Raw genomic sequence first — 18,995 nt, 5'->3', positions numbered from 1 at the left:
GTCTAAGAAAATAGTTCTTAATATTGTGGTGGTTTATATTTCTTATTTAAAACATAAAAATCATATATATTTTATTTACGTGCAGAAAAGTTAATTCATATTCTATACATTTAAGAAAGTAGTGCAGAGAGCACCATTTAGTTGCGAGTGTTTATCGATTATTGCGCCCCATTTTCCGCTCGCTGCAGCTGCACCGCGCGGATGAACACAAACTAAACTCTTGCGTGCAGAGGCGAAGGCCATTAACGCTCCGTCCGCAGTAGGCTCCGTGTTGGGTGGCAACTTTCTTCTCCTGTTTTTTGTTTCCTCGGCGGGATAGCTTAACTGCTTCTGTTCACCATGGTGAATTCGTCAAAAATGGGATTTGTGAAGTACCTCCTCTTTGCCTTCAATGCCATATTTGTTGTAAGTACCGATTTGTGCTTATTTTCTAGGGCTGCTTCTGTGGCAGGGCGCGCCGTAGTGATAGAAATCAGGTTGTAGCTGCTATGACAAGTAACCAAGAATGGGAGATTTGTACAACACATGATTTCCGAGCATTCGTGGTCTTCGCTATGAGCCTAGCTTTGTTGCACCTTCAGAGGCGTTTTGTCGTTTCAAGTTCGTACGCGCTACGGACTGCCCCTTTATTTTGGTCTATCCGGTTTCCGCAGAAGTACGCGTTTAGACAAATAATGCTCATTTGTGCAAGATTATGATATGTGCTTGTTTGCGCTTCCGAAAAAGTTGACGGCGCACATTCTTTTTTGTGTAAACGTAGATGCAGCTCCAGGAGCTGGATCATGACATGCTCGGAAATCTCATTAAATGGCTTCCTCGCCTAACAGGCGTTCTGCGCAAGCAGTTGTGTACCTCTGACATGTTGCTGTACTTCAAAGTTCAGCTTGTGACACTGTTGCAAAAGAACGCTCAAAGGCGCCATTGTAGGGGCGTATTACCTGCGTTACGGTATATCCGTCCCATGCTGTGGGAAATGTCGCAATAAGTGGTAACGCTCGTCGCCGGTCTTGGCCTGGGTCGCATACGTCAGATATGCGACCCAGGGCGATCACAGTACTGCGATCACAGTAGAAAACGAAAAGTACGTTTCGGCGCGAAGATGTTCGCTTTTGGGCATTCGTGTGACGTCGTACCTTGTTTTGCACCCAGCGGTCGCAGTTCTGGTTTTCGCCTTGCCTATCGTTTCGTCAGTAGGATCGCACTGAACGTTGGTATACTAGCAATGCCAAATGATGCCGGTTTGATTTTGTTGTCTGCCTGTTACAAGATGCACTTCTGGGTTAGCTTATTTTACACTGTGCCCATCTGAATTACGTGTGCAGCCGTCCGGAACCAACTTTCCCGGCTCCGGAGCTTTGAAGCGGTGCGTCTTGACGTCGTAATTGTCTGAGATTACGCTGAAGCCGTACCACCGCAAAGCTTGGTTGTTCTATGTAGGACCAAAAACTCATTCCTGCAAAATTTCTATAGTCCACGATAAGTTATTCAATCCAAGCTTGCTATCAAACCTTTGTGTAATTGACCTTGGTATTGTAGCAGCTTTCCTTGCTTAAGGTGATTAGCAGTAGTTTAGGCAGTTTAGGCCCCCGTGCAACATGTCACTGCACTTGAATAAAAATTTCCACTCCTCTATGTAGCCAATTTCTAGTGTGATCCTTTCCCATGGGTTTGTATTGCATGGACTATATTATCAAGTTTTGCTTCTGTGTAAACACATGCTTTAACGCTTTTATTTTATAACAAATGGCATTGCTTGTGTGCACGTATACTTCAGGAAAGCTACAAAAGAGAAAAAAATTGCCCTCCCCAAAGTAGCACCTCTGATAGCATCAAGCTATGGACCAGAACAGATGTTTCAACTGTACAGCTTTCTGCCTGAGGAAACCATATGGGTTTCCTTTTTTGCTTGATGGCTTTGCAGTTGACAAATTCATTTTATGTTTTTCTTAAGGACCCCCATTTTAGGGATGTTATGTAAGTGGTGAGGTTAACATTGGAAATTGTAACATTTACTTCGTGATGACAGGTGTAATGTAATTTTATCTAGGAAGGCTGATGGGCAGGTGATTCCAGAGGCTTGCTGTTTGAAGGAAAAATGATCCGCAAAAAGTAGTCAGACAGGGCACGTTATGAGACTTTAAACGGATGACCAGTGCACTGAGACATGCATGATGGAATTGTATTTTGAGCTCTAGTGCTGTATTTTACATGCATGAGTTTGTATCGCAACCTCCCTGCCCCCCCTTGTGCAATATCCTCGCATGAGGGCCCCACAAATTGATGCACAAGTGGAGGCTGCAGCTTTGTGCTACTTTTGGGGGTGACTTCTCCCTTTAATGAAGCTTCCTCCACCTTGAGTTCTGTGCTATTTATTTGATTACTCAGGAAAGCTATTGTGGAAGGTGCAAAAAATTATAAAACATGGCCTGTGCCATGCATTGCATTTTTTTTTGTACTTGTAGACAGAAAAAAAAATTGTCAGCATTGACGAGCCCATACTAAGGTTCATGTCTTCTCATATTGCAATGTTAAGTACTTGTTCAGGGAATGCATATTGACATTGTAAATGAGTGGAGAAAAAAAAGGCTATTCTGCTTTTAAGTCACTTTCAGATATCATTTTGTGTACTGCACTACTACAGCTTTCATCCAAGTAGGTTTAATCTGAGCCTGCATTCACATTAACCTACTGCACTGTTTGTTCAACTATCTGCCACTCGGCAAGCACTACAGCCTCCACTTGTGTATCAATATTGTGGTTCACCATCAAGTAATGGTCTGCCACTTTTTTTTTTTACAATACCCCTATGGGCCCTCATGCGAGGGTGGAAGGGGGGGGGCGAAACACAAACTGCTGTATGTAAAATACAGCACCAGTGCTTGAAATGCAACTGTTAATACATTGTTTACAGTAGAAACATGAAATAGATATGAATAGGGGGGGTATATGTAGTAATTCTTGAAATTGCAAGACATGATACAATATATGTTAATATGCACGTATTGTAACAGTAAGTAACTAATCTGCTAGCTCTGTTTTCCTGCAACAAGGCTTGGTAAGAATTTATTTGCTGTGCGTGATGGTATGTTATTCCATTGTGTGAAGAATAAACGATCTTGCATAAAGAGATAAGCAGAACGTTATGCGTTATACTTTGTTACCATGTTTACGGCATGGGTAGACAACGGGGTGGCAAGGGGGTTTATCGTCCCGGCTTCAACCACATAGAAATTGTCTTTGCCATTTTGCAACAGCATCAGAAGCTGGGGCTTTGTCACCATAGACTACCACCAGCTCTGCATGGATCAGTTATCCTGTCCCTTAAAATGCTGAAAGTGAATCAATGCCCCTACTTGAACCAACTTTTCCTAAGGGTGCTGCTATTTTACTTTTGATGTCCTAGGGCTGTATAGCGATACTATATAGGACACAGTTTTTATATTGCACTAAAACTAGACGTGCTCATTTTGATGCCTATTTCTACCATTGTTGCATCTTTATAGTGCAGATAATATGAACTTCATGAATTCTTCTTGAACTTGTAGACATGTAGCCCTAACCAGGGAGTTGCAGGAGCAGCAAGGCAGGGGAAGATTTCATGACAAAATTTGCAATCACGTGAAAGTTGCTGTAACTGCTTTGTAGCTCTGTGCTAGTTTGAGGTGGCTGGCAACATTTTTTTTTATGAGAACATAATAGGAAGGCAACTTTTTACTTGTTTTTGTTTATGCATTCTTAGTTTGTGTGTGTTCAATATTATGTTTCTGGCTCTGGCAGCTCTGCGGCATTGCCTTGATAGCTGTCGGTGCAGTGGTGCTCACAGCCCTCAGCCCACAGAAGCCTTTCTATGAGGGCTACCTGGGTGCACCCGTGGCCATTGTGGTCTTGGGGGTCTTCGTCTTTGTGCTTGCCTTCCTGGGATGCTGCGGTGCCATCCGTGAGAACTACCATATGATCATGGCGGTACGTACTCAGGATTTTTCTAGCCTTTTTGGGACTGCTATGGCCCCAGATATGGAACTGTGTGACTGCAAAAAGATGGAGGCAGTACTGTGTGATAGCATTGCTCTGCCTGTCAGAGATGAGTTTTATCATTTTTGTTTCTTATCACAAATACTGCTTCCTTAGGCTACGTCATCTTGTTCCTATTTCCACAAAGACAGTAGAGACTACCTATATGCACAAGCCATGACACTATTGACAGGGAGGAGTAGGTCGTGATGGCAAGCTATTTGCTCCCATATTTTCTGTGACAGGTGTTTGAAGATGCACCCGCCGTGGTGACTCAGTGGCTATGGCATTCTGCCGCTGTGCGCGAGGTTGTGGGTTCGCTGCCTGGCCATGTTGGCTGCATTTAAATAGGGGCAAAATGCAGAAATGTTTAGTACTTGGGTGTAGGTGCACATCGAAGAACCTCAGGTAGCCAAAATTATTCCAGGGCCCTCTACTATTATTTCTTATTTTATCTAAAAATACCTTACGGGCCTTCAAGAAGGCATTGTTTAAGGGGGGAAGTACATTAGCATATTTGTAAGAAATTGGGAAGCAAAAAATGGCATCCTATATAACCCGCTGTTTAGTTTCAGGACGTTAAACCCACAATTAGTTTGCAGTGCAAACTTTGCACTGCACTTGTTATTGTGTTACTGTCCTTTCACAACCTCTTGCAATTTGTCCTGCACAATGTGTAAACGTAGGAAATTTTATGTGAAAATATTTGCGTGGTGAATGATGAAAATTTTACAACTCTGGTCACTTGTTTGTGGATTCAGCATCTTTCAAAGGTAATTTGTCCACTTTTTCCAATTTTAATCTGGCAACTTTGTTTACGGTCATTTTAGAGCTGCAGTAGTCTGTTTGCATACAACTGTTTCACTGATGAGCAAGAAATTGCCACGCTTTTACATATGCAGGCAGTTAGCTGCTGTTAATAAATTGCTGTTCAAGTGATATGGTTTAGATGCATACCTATGTTACCCACCATGGTTGCTTAGTGGCTTTGGCATTACACTGCTAAGCACGAGGTCCCAGCCATGGTGGCCGTTTTTCAATGGGGGCGAACTGCAGAAACGTCCATGTACGGTGCATTGGGTGCACATTAAAGAATCCCAGATGGTCAAAATTAACCCAGAGTCACCCACTGCAGTGTGCCTCCTAACCAATTTCTGGTTTTGGCACGTAAAATCCCATAATTAAAATTAATGTGTACCTATGTTTACTTCAATATCTGAATAAATGCATGCTGCTTCAGCTAGCCTTGTCTTTGTCTCTGCTGGAAGTAATCGTGGGTATGAAATAATAACAATGTTTTAGGCAAGATACTTTTCTTTAAAATTTCCGGTGTTTTTAGTGGTACACCAAGTTTTAGGTAATTCGTGGGAAGTGGCGCACACAATGCCTTGCTGTGGGTGTTGTCAATTTTGACCCAGTAGGTAACATTGCCATGGGATGTCAAAACCTTGTGGCGTATTCGTCTGTGCACAGCATTAATACAAAAAAAGAATTGTCCTCTTTCTTTCTGAATTAATAACCTGTAATTGGGAGTCCTTGTATTGGGCTTCACCATTGTAATATTAGTGATTAATGTCAAAAGAAACTCAGCAAGAATGGTTTGCTGGGCATGTTGGTATTTGCCAAATAAACTTAATATAGTGCCGTGTCTGTCTTTCCATCATACTAAGTTTTCTTGCATTGCGTCCTCCAAGAAAAAATGCAGGAGCCAGTGAAATGTCCATGACTGTTTCATTATCTGGTTTGTGTGTACTTGAATATTGTATAGCCGAAGAAAGCTTCCCCCTTCTCTCCCCAGCACTTTATGCATTGAACGTATTGAACAACCATTTTTGTTAATGCCAGTTGCATAATGGCACCATTCTTTTAACTTTCAGTTCAGTGTGCTGCTGACCATTATTTTGATCTGTGAACTGGGAGCAGCCATCGCCGCATATGCCTACCGATCAAAGGTACAGTGGTAGATTTTTTATATTTAGCAATTTTAGTAAATTCATTACATAATTCCGAAGGGGTATATATATATATATATATTTTTTTTTTGGCTGTCATATTTCTTGGACTGTGACCGGGGTAGTTGGAGAAGTATGGGAGAGGCCTTTGCCCTGCAGTGGGCATAACCAGGCTGATGATGATGATGATGATGATGATGATGATGATGATGATTTCTTGAGTTAACTGGCCATTTAGCAAATGGTTAATGTAACTACCGTCACTGATGACTTGGCACGCTTAGAAGAGTGATTCATACACACACCATACAGCCCTGGTTGTATATTGTTTGTTAATGCAGAATGTAACACAGAAAGATGTGTGAAGCATGTTATTGGACTATATTGAAATGAGTCTACTCTGGAACTATACCATAGTAGCCATTTATAGGCTATAGGTATGGCTTTGGTACAATAAACCATATTAATTGAAAACAAGAATGCTGGTCAAGATTTGGAATAGACCTTGGGTAAAAAATATTTCAGGACCTTTCAGTATGGTGCGTAATTTTTCGACAAACGGCCAGTCACGTATTTCAAGATTTTTTTCATGCTGATCAGTTAAGTAACAACCACACATATTGACACTTGATTTGTAGGCATGTTAATTTTTCATCACCTTCTGTCATTGTTAGCTCCGTTATAAATCAATCTTACACTTTTAAAGCTCTTCAAATATCAGGCAAGTGATAACTGGCATGATTAGTAATCCTTGCATTGCAGGCATGTAAACTGTAGTATATACTGTTTACTGCAAAACTGTAGTATGCTATATAAAGTACTTTTTTTACATGTGGGGTGCCTAACATACATTGCACTTTTCTTCACGCTGTCCAGAAATGTGTAAATTGGCATGTGACTGGTGTGGTTCATTGCTTCGTGGTCTTGCATAATCTGTTCAGAAGAGTAAGTTCATTAGTTACTAGAGCAGTGCACCTGGAAGTTTTATGTAAAAAGGTTTCTTTCTTTTAGAACTACACAATTTTATGAAAAGGTACAATAGCAGTATACATGACAGTTTGCAGAGGGGTAAGCCAAGGTGGGCCTACCTTGCCACTGGAAATGTAACTGCCACAAGAATAACTAACCAAAGCTCATCAAAATTAGATTACAGCATTGTGGGCAGTTATACATAATGCTAATTTATAGGTAATCACCTTTTAAGACTACCTAATTTCTTTTTAATAAATCCACAAAATTTCATTTTTGAAATATTCATCAATTTTGCTGCTCAGCCCAGGCAGTATTGAAAGAGTGCACAAGAAGTGCCAGGACAGTCTCTGGTATATTACTCTGGAAGGCCACGTCTCATGATGTGTGTCCTAAATTTAAATGACAGTGCATGCAAGTAGTAGTGTCCTTTTTAAACTTGCTTTAAATGGACACTAATAGAGGAACAGCAAGTTAGGCCATAGCACTAAATTAAGTTTCTAGGAAATCAAAAAGTATACTCATATTGTCAGTGTAGGCTTGGTAAACCAGAATATACACAAAAATGTGACTGGTCGTCACCTCTTTCAAGTTCCCTCACTAGATTTCTGGGAAGTCATGTATCTTAAGTCTGTTCTGGCCCAGCTAATTATTGATAAAAAATGAACTAATTTCATTCCAATTTAACCTGCAGCTTTACCTAGGAAGTTTTGACAATTTTGGGATGCAAAGCTGTCCATGCACGAGAAAATACCTTGAAATTTGTGACAAAATTTGTGGCAAAATTTTGAATATACTTTCTCTGTTACTCTTACCATCTGGGCTGAACGATATGACTGCAAGTCATTTAGTATTTCTGAAAATAAATTTTAAAGATTGGTTACGCGTTCCCGACTGTATTTGCGTGTTCCCAACCCATTGTGATGTCAGAGGCTACACCGTCACTTTGCCCACAAACGACGAAGCTGGCTCCTTTTTCTGTGAGACACCGGTCGACAATTGCAGTTTGGACAGACGTGATAACCAGTGCCTCTCTTCGTCTTGCCACAACACAATGCGTTGAGCTTGAGTACGTCAGCTGCATCGCTCAGTGGCGGCGGGTCAAAAGCAAACGGCAATACTTAAGTGCTCATATCTTCACTGAAATCTTCGCTGAAATCACCACTGTCTAGTTCAAAAGAGCTGGAAAAGCTCCTCGTGTTGTCAGAAGACATCTTCAGCTTCACGTTTTTGGTGTTACCACCATGCATACTGAGTGTTTTGCACGCGATTAGTGTTTACATTACAGTAGTATAGGACCTGACATCAGCGATTGATCATGACTTCACATAAGCAGCTGCCTGTTTCAGTTTCAATACCTCATTTATTGGTTATTTAAAATTATTAATGAGTTTTTAAGTAAATTAAACCACCCTACTGGTGATAGGACGGTCACTGCCATTTGAAAATGACAGTATCCTAATATGGATAAAAACTTGCTGGAGTTGCCCTTTAAGTGCGTGAATTTGACTTGAAAATGAACATTATGTTACCGTTAATCTGTATGTTGATGTTAACTTGCTGAATACATTGGAATTAAGGATTACATCGGGGCTAGTTCACTGAAATCCAGCTGAGTAATTGAGGTGTTAGTTTTGAAAAGTGAGCTTATTCGGGCGAAAAAGAGCATGTTGCAACTGCTGCCATGCTGGCTAAGTCGGCCATAAAGCTCTTGCTGTCCTCAAGTAGTGTCATGCAGGCTCCCCAAAGTTGGAAGTGTGGAATCATTTACGCAAGTTCAAGAAAGTTAGTTTCTGCACCGATTTTGGGTAAAAACAAACAAGGGTAACAGATTTCCTCACAAAATAAATGTCTGCTGGTGCAGTAAACATTTTCCTTCTCCCTATTATAATTCTCACGTTTATTCAGGCCTGCGGAAATTTGAATTGAACTTTTACCATTCATTCAAGCTGTGCATCAAGAGGAACATTAAAGCTTTGAATGAGTTTAGTCTGCCACTTTTATTGCACAGAGGCCTAGTTTACCTCCAAACATTAAGTGTATTGACTCATTAAAAAGAAAAAAAAAAAAGATAACCTTGGACGTAAATTAAATGCTAGTCTGTGTGTGGTGTGAAGTGGGCAGCTCGCGTACCTGTTTGGCTTGCCTAGACTCCCTGCAATATGTACTAGTATACTTGGTGCATGCTACACAGCCATTGTGGCTACTTCATGCCTCTCACTTCGAAATGCGTTCAGTTTTTTTATAAAATTACCTCCTTGCTGCTATTCGACGGAAGTCCATTGTTAATGTGTTTTCTTTTTTTTTTTTTTTTCAGATTGAGCATGCCATCAGGACAGAAGCCACAAAGTCGATCGAGCAGTACCAAAACGACACTGATGTGCAGCATCTGTGGGATGACCTCCAGAGCAGCGTAAGGCCCAGTTATTTGGCGCTTCTCAGCAGATACTTTGTCCATTTGCGTAATGTTAGTCGGACAATGTTGTAGCAGAGTTGCCCCTGGCACTAAAATACCTTTGTTTTAGATGGAATTCATTATAAATGCGCATACTAATATCAACATGACCAAATCTGCAATAGTCTATGCGAAACAAGGCCAAGCTGGCTGCTAGGCAAATGGATAGGGGACACTTTCAGTGTGCCATTGCTGGCCTGTGGTGCTAATAGACAGGTGACAAATTCTAAATAAAGGTGTGCTTTCCACAGTTGTTTAGCAAGTAACCGTATGACACAATGCAATGGCATAATTCGTGTGATCACACGAGATCAGCTTGCTGAAGTGCAACTGGTATCTTTCATTGCGAGTGCCTGGCAAAAATAAGTGTGTGCATACAGTGACACTTTTGCATGCCATATCAGTCAAACATACTGAAAACTACCATTGCAATTTGCTCTAGCTTAGGATCTGACATCTGACATTTTTGCTGCCAGAATTGTGCCAGGAAGGTGTAGCAAAGTTAGTGGTAGATGACTGTCATTAGCGTTGAATGGCTGTTGAATTTAATATGCACCCATTATAGTACAGGAGCAGCATGGAATATAATTATGCTTGTGTTCCGTATGGACTTTTCTGGTCTCGCATAACGGCATTGTATTGTAGGTTTGTGTTGGTGTTTAACATAATTAAGAGTTCGACGAAAGTTCGTCTGGTCAGGCATGGAAATGAAGGGATTACGGTCACTGACCAAGTCTGATGAATAATCTGACGTTTCGGAACCGCGTACGGGGTCCTTGTTCACTGAATTGGACATGAAATCGTCGTCACTTATATATCCAGCACGTGACGTAATGAATGTGCGTAAACGGCAGGCATAGTCCCTGGTGTCCGGTTCATTGTAGCTGGCATCGATTGAATGATTAGAGATTCTAGCAGCCGTCGGGATGACACATTCTTTTCTTTGGCAACAACAGTGGCATTGTCCCAGTCAATCTTGTGATTATGTTCATGCGCATGCTCGGCAATGGCGTTCGTCGTGGGGCTATTATTTCTTACATCACGTTTATGTTCCTTGAGGCGTCTGGAGAACTTCCCTGTTTCACCAATACTATATACTCTGTGGCAATCAGTGCATGGTATCTTATACACAACTCCTGGGAATGATTCAACAGGTAACCGGTCTTTGACATTCATGAGCTGGTTCTGGAGCTTGCTGGTCGGGATGTGGGCAATGCGCAAATCGTATTTCGAAAATACGCGCGACAGTGCCTCGCTGATTCCTTGGTGTTTGTGTCTGAAGTGACCTGCATCCACAAACATTGGCAACTTGGGAAAATAGCAGTGCTGTACGAGGGCCACAGCTTCTTTCATGCATGGGAGTGCTCTCTTCACAATGCTCAAATGAGAGCACAGCAGGCATTTCAGTTATCTACACGGCCTAGGTATGCAGTTGAGTGCCTCTACAATTCGATTACCTGCATAACGAAGGAATAATTCTGTGTGACGTGCCACTTTTACAACGAAGTGACCTGTATGAAGAATAATTTGAGTCTCTCAGGTTTTCGTTGTAAAGGCGTTTGACTGTAGCTTGCTCGTGTAAAACACCACTCTTGTATTCTATTGCCATTTATTGCAGGATGCAAGTCTTGGCTTCTTTAAAAGTTTATTCTATCGCATCCGCTTCCTATTGTGTTAGCCTTTTAGGGTACTCCGATATCTCCAAAGTAATCTTAAACAGGCCTTGCACTAACTTTGATCAGTACATGTGCTGTTACTGCTACACGCATCCTCACATTTGGGACAAGCCTGTTCTCCTTTAAGGACATAAATGATTATACATTAGAGGAATGTTTTTAGTGCTCAATGTCCTCTTCTCATCAGGATTTGTGAGGTGTCGCCTGTCTCACGCGATGCACAGCCGTGTACTGCGAGGAATCTGCAGCGGCGAGTGGTTATTCTCGATTGCACACGTCTTGCGCCTTTTCTTGTTCACGTGGAATCTAGCAGCCAGAAAACATATCATACAGTCACAGTTTGGTGATGTTGTGAACATTGGTGCCGAAAGGTAGTTTTCTAGGAACATATTAACTGCCAAAATGGAAGCATACCAGTATTTGGTCATTTTTTGTTCTTGGTTGTGAATGCTGGCACCGGAAAATCATACGAAACAGGATCATATCATAATAAAAACTTGGAGCACTAAAACACGGACTTAGAAAAAGAAACACACCAGACACACTTGCGAGTGCATGCGTTGTGTGTTTCTTTTTCTATGTCCTTTGTGTTTTTAGTGCTCTAAGGTTTTATTATGTTACCAACTACAGTAAAAGCTTGTTAATTCGAACCGCAAGAGGAAGCCGCTTCAGTTCGAATTAACGAAAGTTCGAACTAACGAAAGTGAAAAAGAACAGTACACTGCGATTTGGAAGCAGTAGGGCATGTCAGAAATTTAATGCTTGAAAACGTCCGTGATCGTAGTGTGCCTTTTTTCGTTGAAGGCGACAGCTAGCACTTTTTGCTCTAACGAGCGAATGTGGTGGAAGGCCTCCTCTTTGCCTTTGAATGAATAGAATTTATTGATAGGAAAGACAGAGAGGTCGACCTGAGCTAGTGCGCTCTAGTCTGCTACTCTACACTGGGGAAGAGGGAAGAGGAGTGAAAGTATTTAGATGGATGATGACGGTAAGAGAAGTGGTGAGTGCTTATGTACATGATACAGTTTTCTCGCTAGAGCCACTCGTCGAGCTTGGTGTCCTGCAGAAACTTCAACAATACTTTTGTTGCAAGCATTGAAATTGCAGTGTCAGGCCATGGGCCGAGGATAGCTTCCTCCGACAGTAGTTGTCTGCCAACGCTGGCTAGGAAACTGTCTAACGTCCTTCGCTCCAGCATATATGCTGGGCAGTCGCACAGTACGTGTTGCAGTGTTTCGGGCATCTGGTAGTGTTCACAATCAGGGCTGTTCGATTGGCCGATGAGGTGTGCATAGCTACGGGTGAAAGCAACGCCGAGCCGAATCCTGTGTAGCAATGATGTTTTGCTCCGTGTAAGCTTCGGGGGCAAACAGAATTTACTGTCTGGGTCAATCATATATAGACGTCTGTGAATGTTGTCATAGTGGGCTCTGTAAGCCTTTGTAAGGTCCTGTATGAGTGCCTTGGTCATGGAGTTGGTGTCAGGTCGCGAGTAGGCAATCCGTACTTCATCAGAGGAAGAGGAGGCCGATCTTGCCTCACTGTCAGCGAGTTCATTGCCAAAAACACCACAATGGCTAAGCACCCATTGAAAGGTGATCATGTGGCCACTTAACTCGGCACTGTGATGAAGTTCGACGATTTCCAGCACGAGCAGATAGTATGGTCCTTTCTTTAAAAAGTATTTTAGCGCCTGTAGCGCTGATTTGGCATCGCACAATATCGTCCATTTATGGGGTGTCTGCATTCTCATAAAACGGACAGCTTCCTGTATTCCCGCAAGTTCCGCAGCCGTAGATGTCGATTTGTGGTCTAATCGAAATCGTCGAGTAATTCCAAGTTGTGATATGACAAATGCGGCCGTTGTGGCAGGTGGCGTGACCGAACCATCGGTATATACTTGTACAGTCCCACTATATAATGTAAATATATGGGACAGGGTGAGCTGCTTCAAGCCAATGGAGGAAACGTGAGATTTCTTCATAATTCCGGGTATCTGAAGCCTCACTAGTGGTCTTGGCAATGTCCATGGAGGTGTCGCGGGGATGTTGGTGGCCTGAAATCTTGCAGGTATAATGCTTGCGTGACGTGCAATAGCTTTAGAAAAAACAGTCAAGGTTGGTGCTTGGAAGTGTTGACAGTGGATGACGTGAGTGTCTGGTTAGCAGGCGAAGATAGGTTTGCACAGGTTCACAAGACCTGTATATGCCGATTGGACAAGCCCGTGCTTCCGCTATTGTGTCCTTAGTTGACGTGCAGCGTGGCAAGCCAAGACATATCTGTAGTGCTTGTGCCTGAAGGTTCTCCAGCATGCGTATACAAGATGACCCCATGTTAGATAACACAGGCATGCTGTAGCGTATGTAGCCCACAAAAAGTGCCTGGTACACTTGGAGCAAACTTCACTCAGAGGGACCCCATCTCAGTCCTGATATTACACGAAGAACGTGTATGAAGTTGGTCAGTTTAGCCCTAAGCGCAGTAACATGTTTGGTCCAAGAAAGACTGCGGTCTATTATCACGCCAAGAAATCTCTGGTGGGTGACTAAAGGGAGCGCCGTTCCGTCGACAACAATTGGATAATGTGACATTGATTTGCGCGTGATTGATTTGCCTTCAAAACTGAAGAGATGGGCAGCATTCAATCCAGCCATGACCTCCACAGCGGAGGGCCGCACTGGCGCTTCATCTTCCTCTTCCTCGTCGTCACTGGCAGCGACAGGTTCAGCGCTTCTGACCTGTGAAATTATGTCCTCATCTTTCAGCGCACTACACACCACTGCACCCTCGTCCACGTCGTCATAGTCAGCAAAGGAGATTTGCAAAGCCCCTGAGATTCGCGACGGGCGAGAAGTCTCTGAGGTCAGCGTAGAACAGAGAGAAGGCAGCCGCCGCTGCCTTCTGGCCGACACCGCGCCAGTTATATATTTCCCGATTTTGCCTTCTCTCGCCTTTCTCTCTGTTCCGGAGGCGACGCAGCCTTGTGTGTAGGCAGTATGAGCGTTTCTCTGGCCGTTTGCCAGCCGCCAAGCCGCCGGCACTATGGCGCGTAGTTCGAATTATCCATGGCGGAACCTTCTCGCATTCGAATTATTGGGCTTTTTTGTGCATAGGCTTCTTTGGAGCTTGGCCGGACCAAATCGTACAGTTCGAATTATTCATAAATTCGAATTATTGAAGTTCGAATTAATGAGTTTTCACTGTAGCCCACCTATCCATCCTTTTGGCATCATAATGTTACAGAAGGATTAAAGAAGAGAGCGGAAGATCGGAGACGCTGGCTGCTGTGTGTTGTTGGTGGTCAGCCATATTAACTACTCTGTTGTAAATATAGTCTTTCTATACTCGCAACATCCCTGTAACATATTGATGGGAGGTGCGGGGTACCACAGCTTGATACGGAGCTCCACAGTGGACGTCTCATCACCGTCCGCACCATGAATGACGGCGGGCACGCGGGGTCAACGTCACCGTCACCAGCTACATTGCTGTCACCTTCGGTTGTGGTTGTGCAACGCAAGGATCCTGGAACTTTCTGCGGGACCAACAGCGCCGACGTCGAAGAGTAGGTGGCTATGTACGAACGCGTGAGTGGAATCAACAGATGGGACCCAACGCTAATGCTGGCTAACCTGTTGTTCTACCTAAGAGGCATGGCAAATGTGTGGTACAAAAACCGCGAAGAGGAGCTAACCAGCTGGGACCAATGCAAACAGAAGTTGACAGAGTTGTTTGGCAAACTAGTCGGCCGTAAAATTGCCGTAAAGCAGGAACTGGCCTTCCGTGCCCAATCCCCCACGGAGTCCTATGTCTCGTACATCTAGAACGTGCTGGAACTTTGTCGTAAAGCTATTCACGACATGACAGAAGCTGAGAAGGTCGGGCACGTGCTTAAGGGCATTGCTGACGACTCCTTCAATCTGCTCATGTGCAAAAGCTGCTCTACAGTTGATGCTATCATTAAAGAGTGCCAGCAACTCGAGCAGGCCAAAAGCTGGCGCGTCTTGCACCCATTCGCCAGACTTCCCAATACTGCTGCAACGTCGACATGTGAAGATCAACCCGCACAGCAGCATGCATTGCCATCAGAGCACATGGTGCAAATCGTTCGACATGATGCGATTGCACCCGCAGCTTTCTGTTTGCGTAGCCCTTATGCTACCACTTTTTCTGTTCCTCTCGTACAAGCCATCGTTCGCCAGGAACTTGAAAACATTGGTTTAAATTCTGTATGTGCTGTCACAAATACCACAGCTAAGGAGCGCCCTTCTACTATTTTCGCTCCATTCCGATGCTTCTCTCCACGTTATCGCAAACAGACTGAGTGGAGAACTGGATGACCAGCCGATCTGTTTCACCTGTTGCCGCATTGGTCATGTCGCCCGATACTGTCGCAACTCGTGGCCCTCAACACCTCCCATACGCCGACCAACCTTAGCCGTTTTAATGCAAATGCCCGCAATGTTCCACCCACCGCAAAGTCTAACAGCGCCGACAACTCTGCTAGGAGCACACGGTACAGTCGCTCATCATCGCCGAACGGACACCAGTCTGTCACCACAAACGCGTCGTCCATCTTCCCGTTCGCCGCAGCCACGTCGCCTTTCGTCCCCTGTAGTGTTTGGCCGCACCCTTTCAGAAAACTAAGAAATGCAGCTCTCTGAGGTGGTGCGGCAGTGTCTACTGCCACAGCAAATACTCTGTCTGTGCCCGCAAGGAGAAGTGTAATAGGCGTTAAAATAGACGGTGTACCTGTCCAAGCACTTGTTGACACTGGAGCCCACGTATCCGTGATAAGTGCTGGCCTACGTAGACGTTTAAAGAAGGTCCTCACCCCAGCAGCTGCCCGAGTGCTTCGTGTGGCCAACGGCGGCACGCTGGTTGTACTTGGAATGTGTACTGCGCATTTAATTATAGCCGGCCGCCCTACTTCTGTTCTCTTTGCTGTGATCCACAACTGCCCTGACGACTTTAATCTTGGATTGGACTTTTTATCCATTCATTGTGCTCTCATCGACTGGGCGACTGGCGTTCTTCAGTTGGAACTGCCTCAACTCGCCGATTCTCCGAGCACCGCCCCGCTGCACTTGTGCTCGCTTCACGATGTGCGTGTGTCACCCGAGGCAGTTACTTACGTCACTTTAACCACCCAACCACATGTTCCTGACGCTGAATATGTGCTTCGCCCCATCATCGACGTGCTTTTGAACTGTAACGTTGCTGTTCCGCATACGTTGGTCACAGCTACTAATAACGACATTGTTCTACCCCTTCTGAATTTCAGCCTGTGCCCTCAAGTGATTCCGGCCAGCATGTTCTTGACCAGTGTTTCTAGTGATTCCGAATTTGACATTGAGAGTCTGAATGTCGAGAGTGGCTTATGAACGCCAATTGCAGCTCACTGCTCTTGTTCCGTAAGGTGCCCAGTGCAGTCTCACGTACAACGTCAGTAGACATTTCTTTTTTTTTTTTGTCTCTGACGTCCTTGACTTGATTTGGCGTCACTGCTTCAAGGAGCACTGAGACAGACTGTCTGTTAAGTCGCCTCAGGTTGTCGGTCTGGCACGAAATGAATCGTACTGACTGCAGTTTACAGAGTTGGTCCTACAGTCGATGTGCTTGAAGACAGGTAGGCCCTAGTGTTTCTTCGTTTCACCTTGCTGCTCCTCACAAGCTGAAAGTCATCGGAGAAGTCCTCACTGCTGAGCGAGCACACTGGTATCTTCATGGTCGGTGTCGCTTTGGAGGCCGGTCTGCTTCCTAGACACAGCCACCACTGAAGTTGCCATCCCCAGCACAGGTGCGAGGACGTCCACTTGTGTCCGTGCCACAACCCATGGCGGCTCCCCTGAGATATACAGTGCAGTCACTTACAACGATACCACATATAATGATATATCAGTTATAATGATGAGTTGACTTCAGAGTATGAATTTCTGCATTAGGGCTATGAGAAAAAACCCCATATATAACGATATGTTATTCACTGCATATCGGATATAACTATCTGAATTCTGCCCCTTTGGGCGGCGTTTTCCATGCAGAATAATCGTGAAATTTGCTTTGCTAAGTTCCCCTTAGCCGACACAGGGTGAAAAGTTTGCCTACGCGAGTTTGTATCTGGCACCATTACCATGCAGCGTGTCCCACCAGCGCGCAGATTCAGAACATTGCAAGTTGGTGCGACGTGCCGCAAGATGGTGCCAGCTGCTTCGTGTCCGCGTCGCCGGCGAGCATCCAGAGAGAGACAGAAAAAAGCAAGAAGCGAATCATGCCTGCACTCCCTTTCTACAATCTCCCTCTCTTCCTCGGGGGGCGCGGAAATGTGCCGTGGTAGCAGCGGTCAGTGCGCTGACAAAGCGTAAAGCTGTGTTGCTTGCGACAAAGCTGCAAATTTTGCAAGACTTGCACAATCGATGATAGCGACGACTCTGAAAACCGCAAGCGCCACAATCATGAAGGCTAGAACCAGTGACCATGCCGATGAACGGAAACGGCAAGCTTTGTGGGCTAGGGCGAAACCCTTATGTGTGAAAACAACACGGTGGCAGCCGCTCACATTGCCGAACTATGGAAGCACGTCGCTACTGGCAGTACAATGGTGGTGCTTCTATATTTATTTATTTATTTATTTATTTACAGTACCCTCAGAGTAAATATACATTATAGAGGGGAGAGGCTACATAAAGGAAGTAAAAAATGATATACAGGAAAGGCACAGTATAAGTAAAAATAGAAAATAACACTAGCTCACTAATTTACACAAAAATAGTAGTCGCAGTTCACCATACAAATTTCATCATACACTTCAATATACAGGTTGGGAATGATAGGTAAATACATACATAGTTAACTTGAAAAAATAGTACTTATACAATAACAAGTCACATGATGTATCGAGCGCAAGGTTAATGATTTACATGTAGTTAACTAAAGCATTTCTAAATTGAACAGGATTACTTATATTAACAATAGATGCTGGCAGACCGTTCCATTCGTTGCATGTTTTAGGTAAAAATGATTGCGAATGTGTTAGTGTGTTGGAGCGAGGAACATGTACCTTATGCGTATGATCTCTACGTGAGGAGATGAATGGTGCTGGGTTAATCCATGCCGACCGAAGCGCAGCGTTCTGGTAGTAAATCTTATGAAATAAGCATAGGCGTGATTGTTTCCTGCGGGTTAATAGCGAAGGTAGGTTCAGAGTAGTCTTCATTTGTGTTACGCTTGCTGTACGATGGTAATTAGCTAGTATAAACCGAGCGGAGCGATTCTGGACACTTTCAAGGCAGTTAATTGAGGTGGCATGATGTGGGTCCCATACTGATGATGCATATTCCAACTGTGGACGGACATATGTCGTGTATAACAAATGTTTGAGTGATAATGGTGCGAGCGAGAAGTTTCTACGAAGATATCCAAGTGTGCGATTAGCTTTGCTCGTTATAAAGTCGATATGGTACTTCCAGGATAAGTTATAGGTTATATGGACGCCCAGATATTTGTAATTTATTACGCTCTCTAAAGGAATGTTATGAAGTAAATAGACAGGACAAGCTTCATTAGTACGGGATATTCGCATTGATTTACACTTCTTGACGTTAAGCTGCATGTGCCATTTTATAGTCCAGTTATGCAGTGTGTTTAAATCGTCCTGAAGAGATGAAATATTAGTGTCATTAGTAATTTTACGATATATTACGCAGTCATCTGCAAAAAGACAAATTTTAGACGAAATGTTATCAGGTAGATCATTAATGTAGATTAAAAACAACAGCGGCCCAAGCACAGACCCTTGTGGAACACCTGATATAACTGGGGTTAGAGTTGAATTAACTTCATTAGCGCTTACAAATTGCATGCGGTGTGTTAGAAATGCTTTTATCCAATTAAGTACATTAGTATCAATGTTTAGTGCACTTAGTTTAGATA

At 43.7% G+C, this 18,995-nt stretch overlaps 1 protein-coding gene across 1 annotated transcript in view; it reads left to right on the top strand.

Annotated features, from left to right (window-relative positions):
* The first annotated feature begins 213 nt into the window (after positions 1–213).
* The window catches only part of LOC126545425 (CD63 antigen-like), a 48,048-nt gene continuing 29,266 nt past the window's right edge, over positions 214–18,995 (top strand). Inside the window, exons 1-4 of the mRNA XM_050193301.2 lie at positions 214–405; positions 3,778–3,963; positions 5,889–5,963; positions 9,250–9,345. Of these exons, the coding sequence (XP_050049258.1) occupies positions 340–405; positions 3,778–3,963; positions 5,889–5,963; positions 9,250–9,345 (423 nt within the window). The 5' untranslated portion in view covers positions 214–339. The remainder of the gene's footprint in view (positions 406–3,777; positions 3,964–5,888; positions 5,964–9,249; positions 9,346–18,995) is intronic.

The sequence above is a fragment of the Dermacentor andersoni genome, chromosome 1, assembly GCF_023375885.2.
Source record: "Dermacentor andersoni chromosome 1, qqDerAnde1_hic_scaffold, whole genome shotgun sequence".
Lineage (NCBI taxonomy): Eukaryota > Metazoa > Arthropoda > Arachnida > Ixodida > Ixodidae > Dermacentor > Dermacentor andersoni.
Note: the sequence above shows the minus strand (reverse complement) of the source record. Positions and strands in the feature narration are given on the sequence as shown.